Source organism: Glycine soja, chromosome 5 (assembly GCF_004193775.1).
Source record: "Glycine soja cultivar W05 chromosome 5, ASM419377v2, whole genome shotgun sequence".
Lineage (NCBI taxonomy): Eukaryota > Viridiplantae > Streptophyta > Magnoliopsida > Fabales > Fabaceae > Glycine > Glycine soja.
Genome location: NC_041006.1, coordinates 2,181,558 through 2,202,310, shown reverse-complemented (window position 1 = coordinate 2,202,310; position 20,753 = coordinate 2,181,558). Strand labels below are relative to the sequence as shown.

The 20,753-nt window shown below is 33.5% G+C and overlaps 3 protein-coding genes across 5 annotated transcripts; 2 read left to right on the top strand and 1 right to left on the bottom strand.

The window, feature by feature from the left end:
* Nucleotides 1-944: 944 nt before the first annotated feature.
* Nucleotides 945-5,713, top strand: LOC114411844 (ribulose-phosphate 3-epimerase, chloroplastic). Of its 2 annotated transcripts, none has more exons than XM_028375569.1 (10): nt 945-1,299; nt 1,933-2,047; nt 2,245-2,385; nt 2,469-2,582; nt 3,668-3,746; nt 4,155-4,264; nt 4,373-4,429; nt 4,806-4,875; nt 4,976-5,063; nt 5,418-5,713. In XM_028375569.1, exons 1-9 carry the CDS (start codon nt 1,193-1,195, stop codon nt 5,023-5,025), a joined length of 843 nt encoding a protein of 280 aa, XP_028231370.1. In that variant the 5' UTR covers nt 945-1,192; the 3' UTR covers nt 5,026-5,063; nt 5,418-5,713. The 2 variants fall into 2 exon arrangements, with proteins under 2 accessions (XP_028231370.1, XP_028231369.1); XM_028375568.1 differs by having other exon boundaries at nt 946-1,299; nt 5,414-5,713.
* A 700-nt stretch (nt 5,714-6,413) lies between these two features.
* LOC114411845 (NEP1-interacting protein-like 2) lies at nt 6,414-9,879 on the bottom strand. Of its 2 annotated transcripts, none has more exons than XM_028375570.1 (5): nt 9,467-9,879; nt 8,623-8,801; nt 8,334-8,417; nt 7,152-7,316; nt 6,414-6,802 (listed from the first exon to the last, which is right to left on the bottom strand). In XM_028375570.1, exons 1-5 carry the CDS (start codon nt 9,564-9,566, stop codon nt 6,659-6,661), a joined length of 672 nt encoding a protein of 223 aa, XP_028231371.1. In that variant the 5' UTR covers nt 9,567-9,879; the 3' UTR covers nt 6,414-6,658. The 2 variants fall into 2 exon arrangements, with proteins under 2 accessions (XP_028231371.1, XP_028231373.1); XM_028375572.1 differs by having other exon boundaries at nt 7,152-7,307.
* A 6,618-nt stretch (nt 9,880-16,497) lies between these two features.
* On the top strand, nt 16,498-20,063 carry LOC114411842 (protein NEN1-like). Its single transcript, XM_028375567.1, has 6 exons — nt 16,498-16,813; nt 16,905-17,062; nt 17,196-17,242; nt 17,326-17,389; nt 18,270-18,997; nt 19,576-20,063. The coding sequence occupies exons 1-6, from the start codon at nt 16,540-16,542 to the stop codon at nt 19,808-19,810; spliced, it is 1,506 nt and encodes a 501-aa protein (XP_028231368.1). The 5' UTR covers nt 16,498-16,539; the 3' UTR covers nt 19,811-20,063.
* The last annotated feature ends 690 nt before the right edge of the window (nt 20,064-20,753 follow it).

Genomic DNA, 20,753 nt, shown 5'->3' with positions numbered 1-20,753 from the left:
AATTATTTAATTAAATAAATTATTTTTATAATGTGAACATAACATAATCTTATATCAGTTGTATTTATTATAAATATAATTTCTTTGTTGATAAAAAATGAAAACTAGAATTTAATATCAAGTTATTTTTGTTAGCATTTGACTTAAAGTGAGTTAGGTTCTCCTTTTGTGATTTAAGATGGAATTCAATAATAGAAAAGGTGAAGAAAATAAAATAAAAACAGAACTAAGTTGAACTCAATCTCCTCATGATAGTCTGCTCTAACTCGTGGGTTGCATGGAGCAAATCAAAATAATTCAGGATACTTCCTTTTGTTTTTTTTGAACGGACTCATGTTACAACTAAGTTAAGCTAAATTGACGCAAAAATTGAAACATTCTGACAGTTCTATCAATAAAGTATTCATTTAATGAGCACCGTGTTATATAAGAAAATGCTTAATTTTTTTTGTAAGCAATGTGAATCTTGAATTTTACACCAAAACGCATAATAAAAGTATTATAATCCCCATGAATTTTGGCACACTGAATTCTACTTTACCGCTGTTTCGTGTTTCAGATAAGTACGTATGCAAGTCATATTTTGCTTTCAAAGGCTAAATTTTGGTATTTTTTGTTTTCTCTAGAACAGAATTTCAGTGGTGGAGAAATGTTTGCCCTACACACACCGTTAAATGATTTTAACATGATAGCTATGTTTTTCTCTTGCATTTATTTATAGCCACAAGTAACACGAATCAGTTCTTCATAGACATAAATGAATTCCCTTAATTAAGATGACTTTTTAGTGAGATCTAAACATTCTTAAAAAATTTAATCTTTTGGTTGACTATTAGATTGATCCTCTTAAAACTTTTCATCCCTTTCAAAAGATGTATAGTACAAAATCGAATTCAGAAATTTTTCTATAAATATGATGTATAACAGGTATTTAATAATTTAAGGCAAAGATGCCCTTGCAGCTGTGTCTTGTGGCTATGGAAGAACTGAGAGATGCAGAGCGCCAACCATTGCAGATAAGCACATCCCCCACCAAACCACAGGACACGTGTCATTCACACGATTTTCCAATTTTCATATCACAAAACTAAGTTAATTCACACCACACCACATCACATCGTACACACACAGTCACACTTTTGTGAAGGCCTAGGATTGCTGAGTCAAACTTGAATTGAAGGTGAAGAAGGAGATGGCAGCAACTTCTTCCTTGTGTTCATCGACCCTCCAATCCCAAATCAATGGATTCTGCCTTCACAAAACCTCTCTTTCCCATCCTCGTTCCCTCACTTTCTCCAGGTATTCATTCCTCTTCTTACAATCACTTGTTGAATTCGGAAGCAAATCAAGGATACCCAAAACATGAATTTCGCTCTTGTGTTTTGGATTGAATGATTGAAAATCATATTCACTCACTGGGACCACTTTGTGTGATGATGGGTGTCTGTTTAGATGACTTGTTACCATTTGTTCAAATTGAAAGAAAAGAACAATCTTTGGGTAGCTTGCAATCAGCTATTTCAAAAGTGATATGATTTACTTCATGCCATCATGCATGCATCGTCTTCTGGTTGGAATACATGTTATCTTCACCTGGGAGGACTGTGACAACTTGTTATGCTGTTGATGGTTCTGTTTATTTGCTACCCTTGCTATTAGATTTGATAATGCTCATGAGGTTTGGGAATTCGTTAATGGGGTAAAAAAATGTTAGCTTGCGAGCTTCATTCTATGAGTCAGCATTTCCATGTGTTTGTCTGTGGCCTTGTGTTCATGTTGAGCTCTAAAACTACTTTTCATGTGATCGTACATATTTCTGCAGATTGCAGTGCATGTATATTTTGTTAAATGTGGCCTGTGCCTTGGAGTATTTGAAAGGATAATATAGTCTGCATTAATGTTCTTTTGTTACTTTATGTTCTGTGAATTCAGGAAGAAAATTTCAACCACAGTGAAGGCTACATCTCGTGTTGACAAGTTTTCAAAAAGCGATATCATTGTTTCTCCATCCATTCTTTCTGCAAACTTTGCAAAATTGGGAGAGCAGGTTCTATAACATGCTTTACATTCTGTAATCAGTATTTCAGTTTCCAATGTTTTGTTTTGCTACTACAATATATAATATTTCATAATTTTTTTTATCACGTTTGCTGATTGCCAGTAAATCTGTCCTTTTGTTTTCAAGGCATGTTTTTCTATTATCAGCGATCATGATTGTTGTAGTTTGTGTGTTATCTTGTCTAGGTGAAAGCAGTGGAGTTGGCTGGTTGTGATTGGATTCACGTTGATGTAATGGATGGCCGTTTTGTTCCAAATATTACAATTGGACCTCTTGTGGTTGATGCATTGCGCCCTGTGACAGATCTTCCTTTGGATGTACACCTGGTATTCATCTTTATTTATACAAATACTAAATTAAGCTGATATTGAATCTAAGTAATTTTCTGGCTTCTATTGAAACACTGTAGATGATTGTAGAGCCTGAACAAAGGGTACCAGATTTTATTAAGGCAGGAGCTGATATAGTCAGTGTTCATTGTGAACAATCTTCCACCATCCATTTGCATCGTACTGTTAATCAAGTAAGATTTCATCCTGAACTGTAACTCTTGAACAACATTGCTGCAACTTAAAGTTGATACCGGGGAACCAACTTTGATCAAACTGTAAAAAGATAAAAACAATTAAAGGGGCTAAAATATGTTTAAGCCAATGTATAATTGTCAAGTACAATTTGAGAATCTTTTTGTCAAGGACACAGTAATCATCACATATAGTATTGATGCTGATATGAAATTCTAAAAGATTTAAGTAACAGTGAAGGGATGCCTTGATTACTATCATTATTAAGGATATTTATTTTTCATGATGTGGATTGAGAGCATTGACAAATCAATCTGAGGACTGGCTGAAGAAACGACCATTGCAATTTCTTGTAGTATATAAGGCATCAACTTGCTAAACCAAATTGTTATATTAAAATTGACATACTTTTTTATGAAGCATTTGAGCTTGGGAATTGTTTATTTATAACCCTTTGAAGATACATAAAGCCAAATGTCATTTCAAGGAAATTTTTAAACCAGGATTGGCCTTAAAGTGAATTTTGCATTTTCTAAAACTATTTTAAAAAAAGGTGAAATACTTTTTGCTGTTACATATTCTCTATTATTTTCTTGGGGCCTGTGATGTTAAAATTATTTCACATCTCTCTTTTTTTTTTTTTTTTTCTTGGTTGGTTTGGGTTAGTAATCACCTATTATTTAGGTTATGGTAAAACACAATAGAAGGCATTGGTCTCTTTATCTAGATGACCAGAGCTATATATGAAGTTGCATACTTCTTATTCCTAATGAGGTATGCTTTGCCTCTTCATGTCAATGAAGTGTCTAAATACATAAATAGAGTTCGGAAGCCTTATACCATCTCAGAAGTTTTCCTTTGTTTGAAGCTTTGTTTGCACCATAGTGTGAAATTTGAGGCCTTACATTTGAGTATATCCATTTCAGAGTTGGCTTTTTTCTTTGAGAATCACATATTGTTATATGCAAAAATGTTAAAGCCATCTAGGGAACTGGACAGTTGAAATTATTCTTTGGAAATATGTTTCCCCTCTCCTGTTACAATTTTTCAGCTTTATATATCTGATTATGTTCTCTTGATTTAGGTGAAAAGTCTGGGAGCTAAAGCTGGAGTTGTCTTAAACCCTGCTACCCCCTTAAGTGCAATAGAATATGTCCTTGATGGTGAGCCATTTTTACTCCCTTTTTTTTGTCTTCTTTTCTTTTCATTATACTATAAGAACACTAGTGATTTATGACACGGGTTCCTAGTATGCTTTATATGGCTTTCCAAGGCTTTAACCATGGACCAATAGAAAAGCTACCAAAGTTGTCAGTTAACCAAGAGTTCTGTTACTTCTTTGCATTATTTTTTTTTAATAGAAGAGTTTACGCTGAGCTATCTAAAGGACAAAAAGGAATTTGTTCGTGTTTTGACAATACTTATAAAAGAAAGTTATAATTTATAAACAAAAGGCAAAGAGAGTAAAACAACTTCTTTCACAACATATTGAAATCCATTGAGTTGCATGTTTAAAAGTTGTTTTGGTAGTGAGACAATAAAAACTCTTAATCTTGTTATCGTGTTGGCAGTGGTGGATTTGGTCTTAATTATGTCCGTAAACCCTGGCTTTGGTGGCCAGAGTTTTATTGAGAGTCAAGTAAAGAAAATTTCTGACTTGAGAAGAGTGTGCGCGGAAAAGGTATGGTGATTGCATTTGCTTTACTGTTTGTCTATTATTTTTGTCCCCCCCATCCCCACCCCAACTTGTATATTGTGCATAATATCTATCTGCATTCTCTCTCTTCAGGGAGTGAATCCATGGATTGAAGTAGATGGTGGAGTTGGTCCAGCAAATGCTTACAAGGTGCCACATACATAATCATATTGTCTTCCATCCATTCATAATTTAGAATGATCTGTAACAAGTATTCTTCTACACGCTTAACATAATCTGATTGTGCTCAATGATTGCCTTTTTTGAGAGAATGAACTCAACATAAAATATTTGGAAACAGCTGATGTGACATGCATATCTGGTCATGCACTTCAACTTTATGTATACCACTATTTTTTGTGAAGTGCTCCAGTTTTTGGATAGAACAAGGAATTCAAAATAAATAATGAGGGAGAAGGTCATTCTTCTTTATTCATTGAATTAGAATGCTTTCAACAAGACATAGTAATAGGATTAATCCATTTGAGTTGTAAGATCCAATTTTCAGTATAATCTTGATTGACAGGTGATTGAGGCTGGAGCCAATGCTCTGGTTGCAGGCTCTGCTGTGTTTGGAGCTAAAGATTATGCCGAAGGTACCCAAAAAAATATTTATGTGATTTGGCATATATATATTGCAATGTGTTGAAATTCAATGTGATTTTGATAATTTTCATGGCTTCAACTCCCTTGTAGCTATAAGAGGAATCAAAACCAGCAAAAGACCTGAAGCAGTTGCTGTGTGAAATGCCCATGTGGTTCAATATTCACCGTATGCTCCAACGTAAGCTGTATTTTTGACCCATAGAGGTTTCTCCATTAAATTTTGACATCAATTTTCTGATTGGGTGGTTGAATATAAGCAAAATTGACTGCCAATATGAGAAACAATCAAGTAAAATAATGGCAGACATTGCTTACACACCAGTTTCAATGTCAAATATATTGTATAATAAAGTTATGCTTCATCACATGTATCTGACTGATAATTACTCAATACTAGTAGAAATTTTACTTTTGGTTGTGTTAAAAACGCTCCATTGGAATTACAAAATTTAGATGGTATTGTCCTGGCTCTGAGCATGATCTCTATCTTATTCTCACTGCTGGTTTTACTCTCTTTGAACCTGGCAGACAGTACTCATGAATTAGTGGCCTATCGAGCACCATTATGTTGCCTGGCCTGCTGTCACCACTGGCAATTTGCTTTTCTCTGGAAATAACTATAAGAAATCAGTCCAAGTAAGGCTGCTGCTGTGATGCGTAGTTTGTGTATAATCTTTTGGAGTATCAGGACAAGTTTAATTCAAGATAAAGCCCTTTACTCTGTATCACCTTGTAGCCTGTCAATTCTATTCCCCCATATTGTAAAGCAGTTGTGATTTCTATCAATACAAGTTTTGAACAAAACCAGCTAAATACATTATATATATATATATATATATATTTTTTTTTTTTTTTTATTTTTTTTATTTTTTTTTTTTTGACAAAGTTGATGCCATTTTGTTTCGTTCTAACAATGTCAATGTGACATTCCTTGTCACTTATATTATATATCCCAGTCAGGAGACAAAATGTGTCTATACATGCATTAAAGAGAGGATCCCTTGAAAGATGAATAATAACCAATTCACTTCAAATTCTAATCAGAGTGCCTATGTGTGAACGTTCACACTTTTTCTTTAATCAACAAATGTTAGTTTACTAATTTTGTTAGAAATGTCAATTGGAAGGATTTGAACCTGCAACTTCTTTCTCCTCCCTTCTGCCTTCATCCATCTCCAACCACCGGACTCATCTTATATAAGTGGCAAATTGATGGTCTAGAGGAATGAAGAAAAGACAATCTTAGTGCCAAATTCTCATGCTAACAACGGACTATTCATTGCCCTACACACAAAGTTAATCGTATGTTGTATCAATGGTTATTAAATATACCACTTTATTGTCTTTTTGACAACCATTACCAATTCGCCATAAAGGTGATGTCCCGTGCTAAATTATCAACGGACCTAATTGTTGGAGACAATGTACAGATGGCCGCACAGTTCTAGCGTGTTAATCTTAGATGCTAATATTTGAAAATAATACGGAACATTGTACAGCAAATTAACTTAATTAGAAAAATGTAACGTGTTCACAAAAGAAAGAAAAATCATTCATTGATATACTTTTCAAAGTTTACCATTTTCTCATTTTTTTTTCTCCCAAAACATTTGTTATTGGGCATTGGCTTTCATACCAAATAGTATTATCTAATAATTACATCGCAGGATAGTACAAAAAGCCAATGTCAACTATACAAAACTTAATGGTAATCTCAGTTTGTATATAAAGAAACAAATAATACAACATATGCATCCGCCCATAAAGATAATCTCAAATTGCCCAAGGAACAAGTTGCACATTCTGTCTGCAAACAGGACACGAATCATTCTTGACAAGCCATTTGTCCACACATATCAAGTGAAATGTATGGTGACAGCGAGGTAAGCTTCGTGCAATTTCGCCTACTTCAATATCCTGTAAGTTTCACTTCTCAATGTTAAGATCATTACATTAACAGTTTCATAAAATAATCAAATGGGGATAATGAAGACTTGTCGCAAGTATTAGTGCAGGCAAAGCAAATGCATTTGGTGGTCATTAAAAATAAACCTCATGAGAATCATCACAAGCAAGAAAAGTAGAGGCTTCCTTAGTTAACTATGCACATAATGTTGATAAGGGTTCTACACCTTCTATCTACTGGTTTAATATTAGTATTTCCAGAGTCTCCTTATCAATATTCGTTGTTCTTTTTAATTATTTTCACATAGGAAACAGAAAAAGGATTAGGAGATCGACATATCTTAAAAAAAAGAATAATCACCTGCAAACATATTGCACAGCAAGTATTATCTGCCTTCATATCCTTTGAGATCATATGGTGCGGTAACCTCTTCAATGAATCTCCTGACAATCCTCTGGGTGCCACTAAGCCATGAACATCATGAATCTCATCATAGCCTGTATTAGCAATGCCAACCTGCTCAAACTAAAACCAATGATCATGCGTCAAAAACTAGATAAAGTAGTCCAAGTACACAATATACAATTGACTTCTTAACGATAAAGTACTAAACAATCAACGCAGCAAATATTTATAAAACTGATTAGTTATATGCAAATAAGCTTTACAAACATGCTTGTTTAAAATAAAAATCAAAGTAGTCTACATATGGGTTTAGTTAGTTACAGTTATAGATGCACATGTGATTAGTTGGCGTGGCGAATAGTCTCTCTACTACTACATAAGCCGTATATAGTTATTATGTTAACGACTTTCACATTTCAGTAATTTCACTTTCTTTCTTTCAAATTCCTAGTCCTAGTCCTACCTAAACTCCTCCTCCTTCTATCTTGGCTTAAATTTTTCAGAGAAATAAAATACAAAATCCTTCAAAGGATGATTCTATTAACCATGATATCAACGTGCCATATCCCGATTTGATTAGTGTACCGTTTATGGATGATTTCCTTTACGAAAACAAGCTCTCAGCTGTCAAATTTTTGTTTTTGCCTTACTATGTGTTATATATCTGCAGATTAATGCACTCTGATTTGTATTCTAAATGTTTTTGAGGCTTTTTTTACGAAGTAAATAGTTTAACTTTAATTTCAGATTTAAATTGTTATATAACATGAACTTGTCACAAGCTGATCAAACCGAGAAAAACCAATTTTAGGTGAATTGAAAGGAAAAGAGGTCCATCTCTGATTCTAGAATAGTAAAAAGGCTGATAATTTGATAAAACTAGCCAAGAGGAGGAGAAAAAGAAAGCTGGCATTTTGCCTGCTTCCATATTGCAAAGGAAAAATTTATAAAACAAGTGGTATTACTCATAAGTCTTGAAAGGTTAAGTCTATCTCAAAATGGCCATACCCAACAGCTTTTTGCATTACTAACTCAAAGATTGCCTCCCTAGACTATTATATTCATAATTCATCTACTGATGCACACAGCTATTGCTTTCAGAAGGCAAATGTAGGGCGAGAGAGAAAGGAGAATTACCTGCAAATTGTAAGCAGTTAAAATAGCAGGTGTAAGGGATTCCTCAACAAGCCTCCCACGAACAAGTTCCTCTATGAAATCTGCCTGGATTTCAATGTAAAATATTGGCTTGAAACTACGAATTAAGATTGCCATTCATAAAGGCTAATCATATAACAGGCTAGCACAAATAAGTGCAAGGCATAAAAACTTAAAAAGGTAACCATATTGTGCCTCATAATTTTGAAAGTTACAAATCATTTTACTCACAAAGAGACCAAGGAAAATCAACAAGAAAATGACTACCAACCATAGATGATGCACCCCGTGAGCCGGTTTGCTCCATACACCAATAGGCGCGGGAAGCTTCCAACACCTCCACGGAGAGTATAGAGCCGGCAATGGCACCCAATGAAACTCCCCGGAGAAGACCACTCTTAGTAGCCTTAGCTGCTAGAGCACCAGCTATAGCTCCTGTGAGGGCCCCAGCTGCAACCAAAAAACACAATTACATGAGACCAACCAAACCAAACTTCACAGCCTGTGCAACACTAAAATAGTGGCTACTGGCCAGGCAAACATTCTACACCCTTCAAATTTTCTACCCTTGTAAACAATAGCACCTACACCAACAACTAGCACACCAACCATAAATCTCACTACCACCACCAATTCAGGTCATAAAAAAAGTACAAAGCTTAAAATACAGTTACTTTGGTGCTTTTAGCTTTTTTCTCCTATCAGAATTATAATTTCACCTCAAAAAACTAAGTTGGCTTTTTGAAGTAAATATTTATTACAGAGATTACTGTGGTGAAACTTCAATTCCAATAGGAAAACAACACGAAAATTACCTAAAAAAAACTGCCTCAAGTTTTGTCTTATACAAAAAATCCAACAGTTCAGGGCAAAAAAACCTAGCACAAATTTGATTTATGCATACAATTTAATATTTCTACTTTCTACCTAACAGCAAGCCTGGAGAATTACACCTTAATAATCAAAAGCAAATAGTATAACAAAAGTCAAAGGCTCTAACTTTAGGGGAACGAGAATCGTGTTATTGACGCCCCACTAATTAAAACAAAGAATTGACGATATAGGATAGAAACAGTTAATTCCTGAAGGAAAAAAAAATCAGAAGGTATTATTACCAATGGCAAAACACACGGTCAGGGCCCCAGAAATGGTGCACAAAACGACTTTGGATAAAGAGCGAAATCCCCAAGGTCCCTGGATTCTTCCAGTTTCCATGGTGCCCAACCCAAATTGGGAGAATCTGGGTGTGTCAGAAAGGTGCAAACTTCAAGGACATGGCTGCTGATGTTCTTGTTATTTATTGGTGATAATGATGATGATGGGATTAGATTAGAAAGGATAAAAAAGAGCCCAAATTTTGGGGTAATGGAGAAAATGAATTGAAAGCTAAGGTAAGGTCAATTGAAAGCTAGCTAGAGATCAAATCAAAAGGAAGATTATGTAATTTGATGGTATGATAGGACTTGCTAAGGTCAAGAAAAATAATACTACGAAGAAAATAAATAATACTAATAATAATAGTACTTTGTTATATGGTAGTACTACCATACCATATCATATGATTCATATAATATATAGAATTATGGAGGAGGTTAAAAAAAACAAAGTCACGACATTCGCATGGGACTGTGAGGTAGTTGGTACCAACCAAAGTTTGTATTAAATTTTGTAATTAATGCTATAATTAATGGTAATCCCCTCATGTTTAAATTTTACACGCACACCTATCACAGAAATTGCTTTGCTTGTGGTATTGAACGGCCACACTGATCACTGATGTGTTGATAGGCTCTAAACGGCCCAGCCCTAATTATCCATAACCACTGTACTACTACATCTTCAGATCCAATGCCAACAATTATCATTATTTTCAGCACCTCCAGCCACAGAATTTGTGTCCACACTTCACACCCCGTTAATTGAGCAACTACTGGAGTGACTACTAATCAACCTGGTTAATAATTATTCTCACCATTTTTACATTTTAAAGGGAAAAAGAATTTTATTTTAGTTGTCACATTACAATACTAATGCAGGATTATTAAGAGTGCATTTGATCTCCTAAAAAGACAAGACAACACTTGACAAGTAGCTGAGTCATAAGACAATTGTTTGTAGTGTAAGTTGTTTTGGTGGTCAATATACAATATAAATCATTTTATGTTTATCATGTTTGATGTGCCTATGTAATGGACAAAAGAATATAAATTTTACTATAATATCTTTTGTACTGTGTAATGTTTGGTTTGTATTAGGAAAAGATAAAAAATAATATTTTGAAACTTTTTTAATTATTTTATTATTTAACAAAATTTATTATCATGCTTTACTAATATTTATAATTTATTAATATTGTGATATATTTTAAAGCATTACTTTAGACTTATTATAAAAAAGTTTACAATTTATTAATTATGTTGATATATTTTTAACTATATCTTATAAGTATCATATTATAAATTAAAAAACAATTCAAAAATAAATTAACGAAATGCATAAGTAAATTAATAATAATTTATCATATGTTATAACTAAAAATATTTCACAATCATCCAACTTTATTAAAAATATAAAATCTTATTAAGATATTTTTGGTAACATGTAAATTCAAGCTTTCTTAATTATTAAATATTGAAGGAGATGATGGTGGCGTTGGAGGGGGAGTACGGTGCAAGAGAGTGGATTGAGATGATGTCATAGTGGAAGTTGCGGGTAAGATCCACGGAGCTAAAGTTGTCGGTGATGCGACTGGTGATTTGAAGGAGCGTGGTGATGAGTTTGCTGGGGGGAGGGGGGATAGGCGTTGGGATGACAAGAATGGAGAGGGAGGAGCGGTTCGAGAGATTCATGGCGAGGAGCGTGGTGGAGATGATGATGGAGGTGAATTGGGAGAGCTCAGACATGGTGGAGAGGAAGCCGATGAGGTTGTTAATGTTTGGAGAGGGGGGTTTAGAGAATGAGACAATTATGAAAAAAAGTGTGGGATAATGAAAAGTAAAAAAATATGAATAATATTATATTTTTACTTTTGTTAAATACTGGACCAAAAATTGTACGGAGTTTAATGAGTTACACATTTTTGGATATTTGTTTAGTTCATCATTCTTTATTTTGTATTACTTCTCGATCATTTTTTAAATCAAATGTTGGACAAATATTTTTGTGTTGTTCAATTTCTTAGTTTTTAGTGAATCAAACCTACCCTAAATGTACTTTTTCTTATTATATGCTAATTATAAGAAATATAGATCGATTTTTAAATATATTGATTGTTTAAAAAAATCTTTAATTTATTGTGAATTATAATATTTATGAGATACTCATTCATTCTTCGTACATGTGGATGCCACTTTTTTAGGAACCATGTTAATGATGTAAAAAAAGTAGTAATATTATACTTAAAAAAATTCGCATTTAATTTACTTAATAATAAAAATATTACATACTATTATATTTTTAATATTTTAAACTAAAAAATACTAAACAAAAATAAATATATTTAATGTATAGAAACATAAAAATATTTAATATTGAAATAATTATAAAAAAAGAGAATTATGAATTGTTCAAAATGCATTAAAAAAGTTGCCAGTGTTTTCTGATTTGGTATAGAATAATGAGGATATCTAAAATACTCCTTATTAATGATTCAATAAAGAAAAATATTAAATGCTTTCAATTTTGAATATATTAAACAAATATGTATTAATAACTTAAAAAAAAACAGATATTTATTAGCAGAACTACACGTGTCTTGTCCGGGCTTTTGTTTGTATTGTAAAATGTTAGACGTAGCAACACTTCCTGTTCGTGTTTGGTTAACTTGTTTAGCTTATTATGGAAAAATAATAATCCGTGCAATATCCATCAGTTTTGCAGAGCACTGTTGCTGTGATCAAATTAAGATGGTAGTATTTCATAATTGTTCATAGGGCATTTGGGCTGCACCTTGTTCTTCAAGTCCATTTATTGTTCTCACGGTTTGCAGCTTGATATTCCAAATAGAGCTTCAAATAAATTGTTCTCACGTTTTATTCTTCCAAATAAAGATCTCACCGGTTTGCAGCTTGATATTCCAATTCCAACTTCTTTTTTCTTTCGGTACTTGCCAACTATTTTACCCCAGGCAAAATGAATTGCAACTATATGAGCTCAAATCTTCATTTTCCTCCCACCATGTTTGTTCTATATAATTACGAATCTTCTTCTTATATCAATACAAGACAAACTGTTTTTCTTTTTACATGGATTCAAATTTTGAGATGTCACAGGATGCTGGTTGGCCAAGAGTGAAGATAAAAGAAAGGGGAAGAGAGATCGTGAATTCAAATCCTCCCATTGATATTTTTAACAAAATTAACAAATTAACGTTTACTTATAAAAAAATAAATCAAAGAGAAATGGAGATGAACAACTTAAAGAAGCACAAATTCATGTACCAAATCTTAATGTTGATATTACAGAGGTAGCTTCAAACTACATTCTCAGTTCAGAATTCTGGTCAAATAATTTGTTGCAGTGGTAGTTAGGTGTATAATAAAAAAGATCAATCACTGTTAGTTGAAGTATCAACAAAAAAATATTATTGAAAAAAGTAATTAATATATTCTGACAAATAATTTGACGTAAAGAAATATTTCAAAAGAAATAATTCTAAATTTTCCACTTACATTATATAGTAAACATTGAGTTTTTTTTTTAATATTTTTAATATATGCATTAAAAGGTTTAATGTTTTTTATTCTTGAATTTTTTGAAATTTTCTTTTAGTCTCTAAACAAAACTTTCAACATTTTTGGTTCTTCTACTTTTCTTTTGTTAAAGAGTTTTATTTGTTGTGAAATAATAATGGTAGCAAATTATGTAACGATGTTAGGGGTCTAATAACTTGTTACATTATCAACAAATTTACTCGCATGTATTTTTTTCTTCCTTAAACTGTGTTTTTATTTCCATCTTTTTGTTTGATGACAAAAGAGGGAGTATTAACATACTAATCCACAATTTTTTTTTAATTTCTAATGATTTAGTTATTAAATTTGCAGATAGATATTTATGTCCTAGTTCTTCAAGCTGATGGAGGTAAGTAAGACCTGATAGTGGGATCCTGTGATTCTCTTCTCTCATTGTCATTTTATTTTCTCTCTCTTCTACTCTTTTAATACAACTCCATTATTTTTTGGCAATGTTAAAACATGTCTTTGTACTTTAATATAACTTTTGTTCTTGACATGCCCTTGACAGGAACTGGATCTGCTTGTATAAATGCTGCAACTTTGGCCCTTGCGGATTCTCTAATAGCACCCCTCTGCTTGGTATATATCTGTTTTTACTTAAAATTTTAACTTGCTATATACAAGTGTGGTGTGTCTTCTTTTATTTCAGTTCATAGTTATTAAAAGTTGCTTATTGAATATGGACAGGTTAATGTTCATGTCTTATTGTTTTCTCTATTTCTTTTGTAGTCAAAAGTATATTAATTCAGGGAAAAGGAAAAATTTTCTACTCCCTCTCGGGTTCTTGGGCCTAAATTATTGTGAAAGTTTCTACCGTCGTGACTGTGGGTCTTAGTCTTTTTTGTAGAGGTCCTTGAGCCCATGTGATCCATCTTTTTTTAACTATTGCTCTAGCTGCTGTCATCGGTACTCACATAAAGCAAGATTTGACTTTTTTGTTGTCCCTTCCCATACTCTTTCTATCTTCCTATGCTGTCGCGTTAAAATCATACAATTTTAATGATTTTTTAAAATTAAATGTCATCATTAAATATTATCACAGTTGTGCATTGTTATTTTAATGAGATAGGAAAAGGATAACAGAAGCTAAATCACATAAAGGTTTTGAAGCTGTAATCCCCCTCCCTTTTTCCAAAATTGTTCTCATTATTAGACTTACATGATTTTGGATTTGGCTCCAAGTGGTGTCTGTACCTTGGAGGGAATATTTCGTAGTTATAATCTTGATTAGTCTCTGTTTGTGGTTACATAAATCCCTCCCTACAACTCATGAATTAAGAATTCTCGAAACAACAAGGTCTACTCGACATGTTTGTTACTAGCCTTCCTCTTAGATTAATATTACGAAGCTGTATTTGTTTCAAACTGCGTGATTATAAATGCTGATTGAGATTGAGAAGCTTGAAAATTTTAACAAGAAATTTACCACTGTATCATAATTATGAAAAAAATGCAAAGCTTTTCTTTTGTACTCCAGTTTACTTCTTTCAAATTTTCTCTAGTATTCACTGACTGCCATATTCCGTAATTTGGAAACGAAAAGCTCCAACTTTAGTTTTATTTGCACTAATTCCTTTTGTTGCTGGCTGTAGATGGATTCTAAACTACCAATTGACATTTTGGAAAATGTTATGCAACTGGCAATTGAAGGCTGCAAAGCAATAACAAATTATATTCGAGAAGTAAGAACCTCTCGTCACTTTTGTGATTATACTAAGAGGAGTAAAAACATTCATTTCATGGCTTAATTCACAATTTCTTTGTTGGTTGTCAGATTTTACTGGAGAACACAAAGCAACTTGAGCATCGACGAGGTGTATAGCTTTATAGCAGATTTTTTTTCCTTTTTGCTTCCATTTTATGTTGGTTTTTGCTTGTGCATGATGATAAATTATTATTGTCGTTGGTCTTATTTTTCCAGATCTGTAGGTTCATTCTTTCAGCATCTGTGCCTTTTTTCATTTTGGATTAGAATTCTCCTGTATTTACCAGTAAACAGTTTTGTTTTTGGCATGCAGTGTTGACTAAAAGCGGGAAATGTAGAGCGGTGATTGTAGCATTTGTTTCTCATTTCTACTTAGTACATGCTTGATTTCAGTTGTGAGAGTTTAAAAGTATTTTTCCTCCTAATAACAAATTCTTGATTTTATGGATTAGAATTTGCCAATTCGCAATGGAATTTACAAAATACTTTTCCAACTTTAATCCAAATATAGTCTTACCTAGTCAACTGAAGTAACAAATTTATGGATTATTTTGGGACCATGTCCTTAAAAAATCCCGCAATATGTAGAGTGTAAGAATTAATAATTGAAGTTAGAACCAAAATCATTTAAAAAAAAGTATACTTTTTCATATATACATAATGGTTTACTTAATAATTTTATAAATCCTTAATTATTATTTAAAATAAAATATCGTTACTTCTACGGTGAATTATGTAGTTTATGGGTAAATAACTTTTAAAACCTCCTTCACGAGATTAGTAGATCTTAAACTCCATACCTTCAAAACTCGTATCTTCAAGTTGTAGATTTATAAAACCTAGAACGAAGATGACAAGTAGAAGGCAACTTCTGTTTAAGCACATACGTGGTTGCACTTTTCAGTTCAAGTAAAGTTGCAACTTGTAATAAGTATTAATATATGCTATTATTATAGTATTTATATATCTATAAAATTGGAATAAAATGAAATAATAAAGAATAAATATATTTTTGTTTAAAAATTAATTATTGGTAAGAAAAAATAATAGTATATTATCATAGTATTTTAGATTTGAATAAAATTAAATCTTAAAAAAATAAAATAGTATTTTAGCCATTGATTTTGTAAAACACTTGTTAAGACTAATGAAGACTCAAAAGGTATATACAATAGTATCCCCATCAATTATGCAACCTCTCAGTGTTTAATTTACAAACAAACACGGAAATAAAACTGCCCATGATATCCATCATTCTAATTTCTGATCAATGGTTTGAGAAGTTAATTAGAAGCTTATGTACTTGTACAATTATGCCATCTCTCAGTGTTTAATTTACAAACAAACACGGAACTAGAACTGCCTATGATATCCTCATTCTGAAATCAATTTGTATTCCAACAGAAGTTATTTTACTTGTATGAGCAATGTTGATTTAGGGAGAGATGCGTTTTGTAAAACACATGTTAAGACTAATATGAAGACTGAAAAGTAGCATATGCAAATAGTATCTTTTTGATGCTTGAGGAGTTGCTATATGCTATGGTGTTTGAAGAAGCAAAGTATAACTAACATAACTCCCAAGGATTGCTTGCATTGCACGAAACGAAAAGAGATACCTGATGGGCGGGTTAGTAATAACTTAAGCAATGGGCCTGAGTGAAAGCCCAATCACGGCATTTGTCTTATATATATGTTGTGCTCTGCTCCAATCAATGGAACAAAGAAATCTTCAATTTGAATTCCAATGGGTGAAGAGCGATCCGAGATAGTGTTCTTCGATGTGGAGACCAGCGTTCCGACCCGGGCGGGGCAGGGTTTTGCGCTTCTGGAATTCGGCGCCATTTTGGTTTGCCCCAGGACGCTCACGGAGCTCCGCGATTACTCCACTCTCGTCCGCCCAGCCAACCTCTCCGTCATCACCCCCTTGTCCGAGCGCTGCAACGGCATCAACGCCGCCGCTGTCTCCGCCGCCCCTACCTTCGCCGACATTGCTCACCTCGTTTACGACCTCCTCCACGGTTTCTTTCTTCTCCTCTCTCTCTCTCTCTCTCTCTCTCTCTCTCTCTCTCTACTGAAATTAATCAATTGTTCTGAATTTTGACTGTTTAGGGAGGATTTGGGCGGGGCATAACATCATAAGATTCGACTGTGTTCGGATTAGAGATGCGTTTGCTGAGATTAATCAGCCACCGCCTGAACCTAAGGGGACCATTGACTCGCTGGTTTTGTTGACTCAAAAGTTTGGTAGAAGAGCTGGTGACATGAAGGTACCTAGCTATCGTCAAAATTCATAACACTGTCTCTTCCTCTACCGTTTACCTTTCAGTTAGTGTGTGTATGTATGTATGTATGTATGTATGTAAGTTTGTGATGCATTTAATTAATTCATGTTCGTTGCAGATGGCTACTCTTGCTACTTATTTTGGGCTTGGACGCCAGACACATAGGTACTATTTATTTGCTAACATGCAAGCAATTTTATCTTATGTTGAATTTCTCTTTGCTGATATTTGCTGCTACGGATATTCAGGAGCTTGGATGATGTTCGGATGAATCTTGAAGTCCTCAAATACTGTGCAACAGTTCTATTCTTGGTGATTTCTAATTCGAAGACTTCATTTTGCTTTTTTTTTTTTTTTTTGTTTCAGTTAAGGGTATTTTTTTTTCAAATCATAAGTGAGAAGAAAGAACCAAATTACTATTTGTTAATTCTGGTTAATGTTATCAAGAAAAAAAATTGTGGTTACATTGTGTCGCTCAGCGCAATGTATCATCTTGCTAGAATTTAGTTGTGTGTTTCTCATTTCAGTCATATGATGGCATCTTGTTTGCAGTTAGTGATAGATGCTAACAGGACTTGGCTAGCAATAGCATTGCACACTTTGACCAATCTTCTTCTTCTTCTTCTTTTCCTTGGTTTTGCAATGTGATGATTCTTTTCCTTGGTTTATTCTCATCGAGTACTTGTATTATAATTCTTAAATACCTGGATGCATTTTCTGGCTTTAATTAAATTATTTAACGTACTACCTTTTGACATCAATAGTGCTTGTATCTATCTCCCAGTTGTGCTTTTTAAGGTTGGATCACTATATGGTCTCCACATAAAATTCATATACAGCAGAATACTCACATAGTCACATTCATCAAAATTCCTATGTCATATCTGTTTGGGGGCGGGGGTTGGTTTAGAATCTGTCTTCAGTCTACAATTTAAATAGACAGGACTACCCTACTTTTGGCTGGAATCAGGTTTTACTGTTACTAAGAAAATGATTGATGGAGGAACCTTAATACCTGCGCTTCCTTCTGAATAATCAAAAAGGCATTTTAAGAAACAACAATATGTTTTTCTTATTCTATGTAATCTTTTGTATATATGAGTTTCAAAGCTTTCCTTCCTGATATTGTTATGTATTTTGCAGCATTATTTAAGAACTTGTCATAAAATGTTGATTATATCTGTTTTTACAGGAGTCAAGTCTCCCAGATATATTCACTGCAAATAGTTGGGTTTCACCAAATGCTACTACAAGAAGCCGCAGTAATGGGAAATCTCCATCACAGTGGGGCTTATTAAATATTAATAAAGATTCTGTATTATCATCTCCTGCAACTGAATCCAAAGACAAAAATCGTCCAATAATTTCTTTTGCATTGAGCAGCCCAAAAGGGAATGTCTCGAATATTGCAGATCCTAACATGGATCAATCAGATCCTTTTAACTTGAGCACTCTTGAGGCTGAAATAAAAAGAGAATCCATTAAGTCAGATGTCGCCTTGGAGGAAAAACCCATGCAAGAGTCAACTGATTTGGCTTCCTCATCTTCTGTATCTCAGCCTTGCAGCAGCTCTATTGCTGTTTTGGAACCTGATGGAATATGTATACCTTCTATTGATGCATCTCTTGTTCCATCTTTTCGTGGCAGTCAAAGAATAGAGTTACTGCATGAAGGTTTCCTGTTTCAGCTTCATTGTACTGATTTGAAAGTGCGGTTTGGAATAAACTCAAAGTTTTTTGATAGTGCTGGCCGGCCACGATTGAGTTTTGTGGTTGATCCATCACCAAGTCTATGTAATGTTCTTGATGCATGTGACCGTGTAGCACAGAAGTTAACCGTGGATTCTGGTAGCAGCTCTGATTGGAGGCCTGTTGTTATTAGGAAAGAAGGCTTCTTCAACTATCCTACTGTCAGATTACAGTAAGTTCTTGACCTGCTATTTTATTTTATCAGTAGAAATGACTGTTTCACTTCACATGTATAAAGGCGTTTAACATTATTCCCGAAACTGGGCATTCAGTTTTACATGACCACCATGCCGAGGGGGTTTGAAGCATCCTAGAAAGCTTTCTCCAATACCGTGTCTATTTTCCTGGTTTTATTAAATTATTAGAAATGACTGCATCAATTTATGCTTTTATTGTTTTTGTGCTTTATGAGGGTGAACCTTGGTGCAGTGGTAAGGTCACTGCCTTTTGACCTAGTGTCATGGGTTCAAATCTTGGAAACAACTTCTTTGCTTGCAGGGGAAAGACTGTGTACATCAACTTCCCCTAGATCCCACTTGGTAGTAGTGGGGTACCCTTGTTTTTGTGCTATATATAGATAAATAAGGGATGACATTAACTGGTTAGAATCACAAGTAGGGATAAGTTCAAGAATACCATTAATTGAATGGCAAAATTAATCCAAAATTTCTGCTTTGGTGATCCTAATTGGCAAACAATTAGGATTTCTCAATGAGAATATCTCTGATTTCTGTAACATTCATTTTACAGCATACCTACTGCAGTAGTGGCAGACATTGCTATTTATGCCACGGAAATATATCAAAGAGAATCATCTGGAACAGTGCAAAGACTTCTCTTCAGTAAGTTTGATGCTGCAGAACTTGGTTCCTTGTTCATGCCTGGGACATTTGTTGATGCCGTCTTCTCCTTAGATCCGTATGATTATCAGCAGAATGCAGGGATTAAATTAGTTGCCAAAAAATTGATCATTCATAGCAAATAGAAGGAAATTGATAATTAAGTATAGGTTAGTTATTACATGCTAAGGTTGATAGATTAAATATTGGTTATGCTGTAAAGTTAGTTCCATTTCATGTTTGTAGTTCAATTGATGTTCATACCTTTAAATTTTCTGGTTACTCAGTACTCACTGATTTCCTCAACTCCATCTAGAACTACAGGATGAATTTCCTCTCCTGTGGCAAAAATGAATAAGTAAGAATTAAGAAAAGAACATGGAATTATTGATTCAAAAACTGATATCTTATGTAAAGAGAAAGAATGACTACTAATTATTTCCTTGTACAAGAATGACCATTCGGCATGGTTACTTTAGTTGATTCTTCATGTTAAGGGACAAACAGGAGAGAATGACCATTCGGCATGGTTACTTTAGTTGATTCTTCATGTTAAGGGACAAACAGGAGAGTTTGGATGGATCCTAATGTTGGTTTCCAAGTTATCTTATGCATCAATTATTTTTTTACCAAAATACTTTTAATTATTTTACAATAAATATTATGAATTAAAAAGATAAATACATTAGATTGAAGACTAACACATTAATTAGACAGAAAGTAATTGAGTAAAAAGAAAAATTATGAGTCCCAATAATTTTAAAGGGTAATTTTAAAAAAAATGATACAAATTACTAAACAACTTTAATGTTATTAACTAAATCAACCAATTTTCTTAACCAATAAATTTAATGTTACTAACTAAATTTACCAAAAAATTTATTTGTCCCTTTATATACGACAATTAGTTTTTTTTTTTTACCCAGGAAAAAAGACAATTAGTTGGTTGAACTAGTAACATGGCACTTTTACCTCGCTAACAGGAGATTTTGGGTCAAGTAATAGCATAACGACTGGATTGAGGACATGCCTTCTTGAGCGTTGTCTTGTTGAAAAGGCTTTTCAATCATATTCTACAATTGCTAGTTT

Excerpts from the sequence above, each read along its gene's own strand:
- LOC114411844 (XM_028375569.1), top strand. The coding sequence starts at position 1,193 with ATGGCAGCAACTTCTTCCTTGTGTTCATCGACCCTCCAATCCCAAATC. Across the intron at positions 1,300-1,932 it reads CGTTCCCTCACTTTCTCCAG|GAAGAAAATTTCAACCACAG; the intron begins GTATTCATTCCT and ends CTGTGAATTCAG. Across the intron at positions 4,265-4,372 it reads GAAGAGTGTGCGCGGAAAAG|GGAGTGAATCCATGGATTGA; the intron begins GTATGGTGATTG and ends CTCTCTCTTCAG.
- LOC114411845 (XM_028375570.1), bottom strand. The coding sequence starts at position 9,566 with ATGGAAACTGGAAGAATCCAGGGACCTTGGGGATTTCGCTCTTTATCC. Across the intron at positions 8,418-8,622 it reads CACGGGGTGCATCATCTATG|GCAGATTTCATAGAGGAACT; the intron begins GTTGGTAGTCAT and ends ATTGAAATCCAG. Across the intron at positions 6,803-7,151 it reads GCTGTGCAATATGTTTGCAG|GATATTGAAGTAGGCGAAAT; the intron begins GTGATTATTCTT and ends TGAAACTTACAG.
- LOC114411842 (XM_028375567.1), top strand. The coding sequence starts at position 16,540 with ATGGGTGAAGAGCGATCCGAGATAGTGTTCTTCGATGTGGAGACCAGC. Across the intron at positions 16,814-16,904 it reads CGTTTACGACCTCCTCCACG|GGAGGATTTGGGCGGGGCAT; the intron begins GTTTCTTTCTTC and ends TTGACTGTTTAG. Across the intron at positions 17,243-17,325 it reads CTTGGACGCCAGACACATAG|GAGCTTGGATGATGTTCGGA; the intron begins GTACTATTTATT and ends ACGGATATTCAG.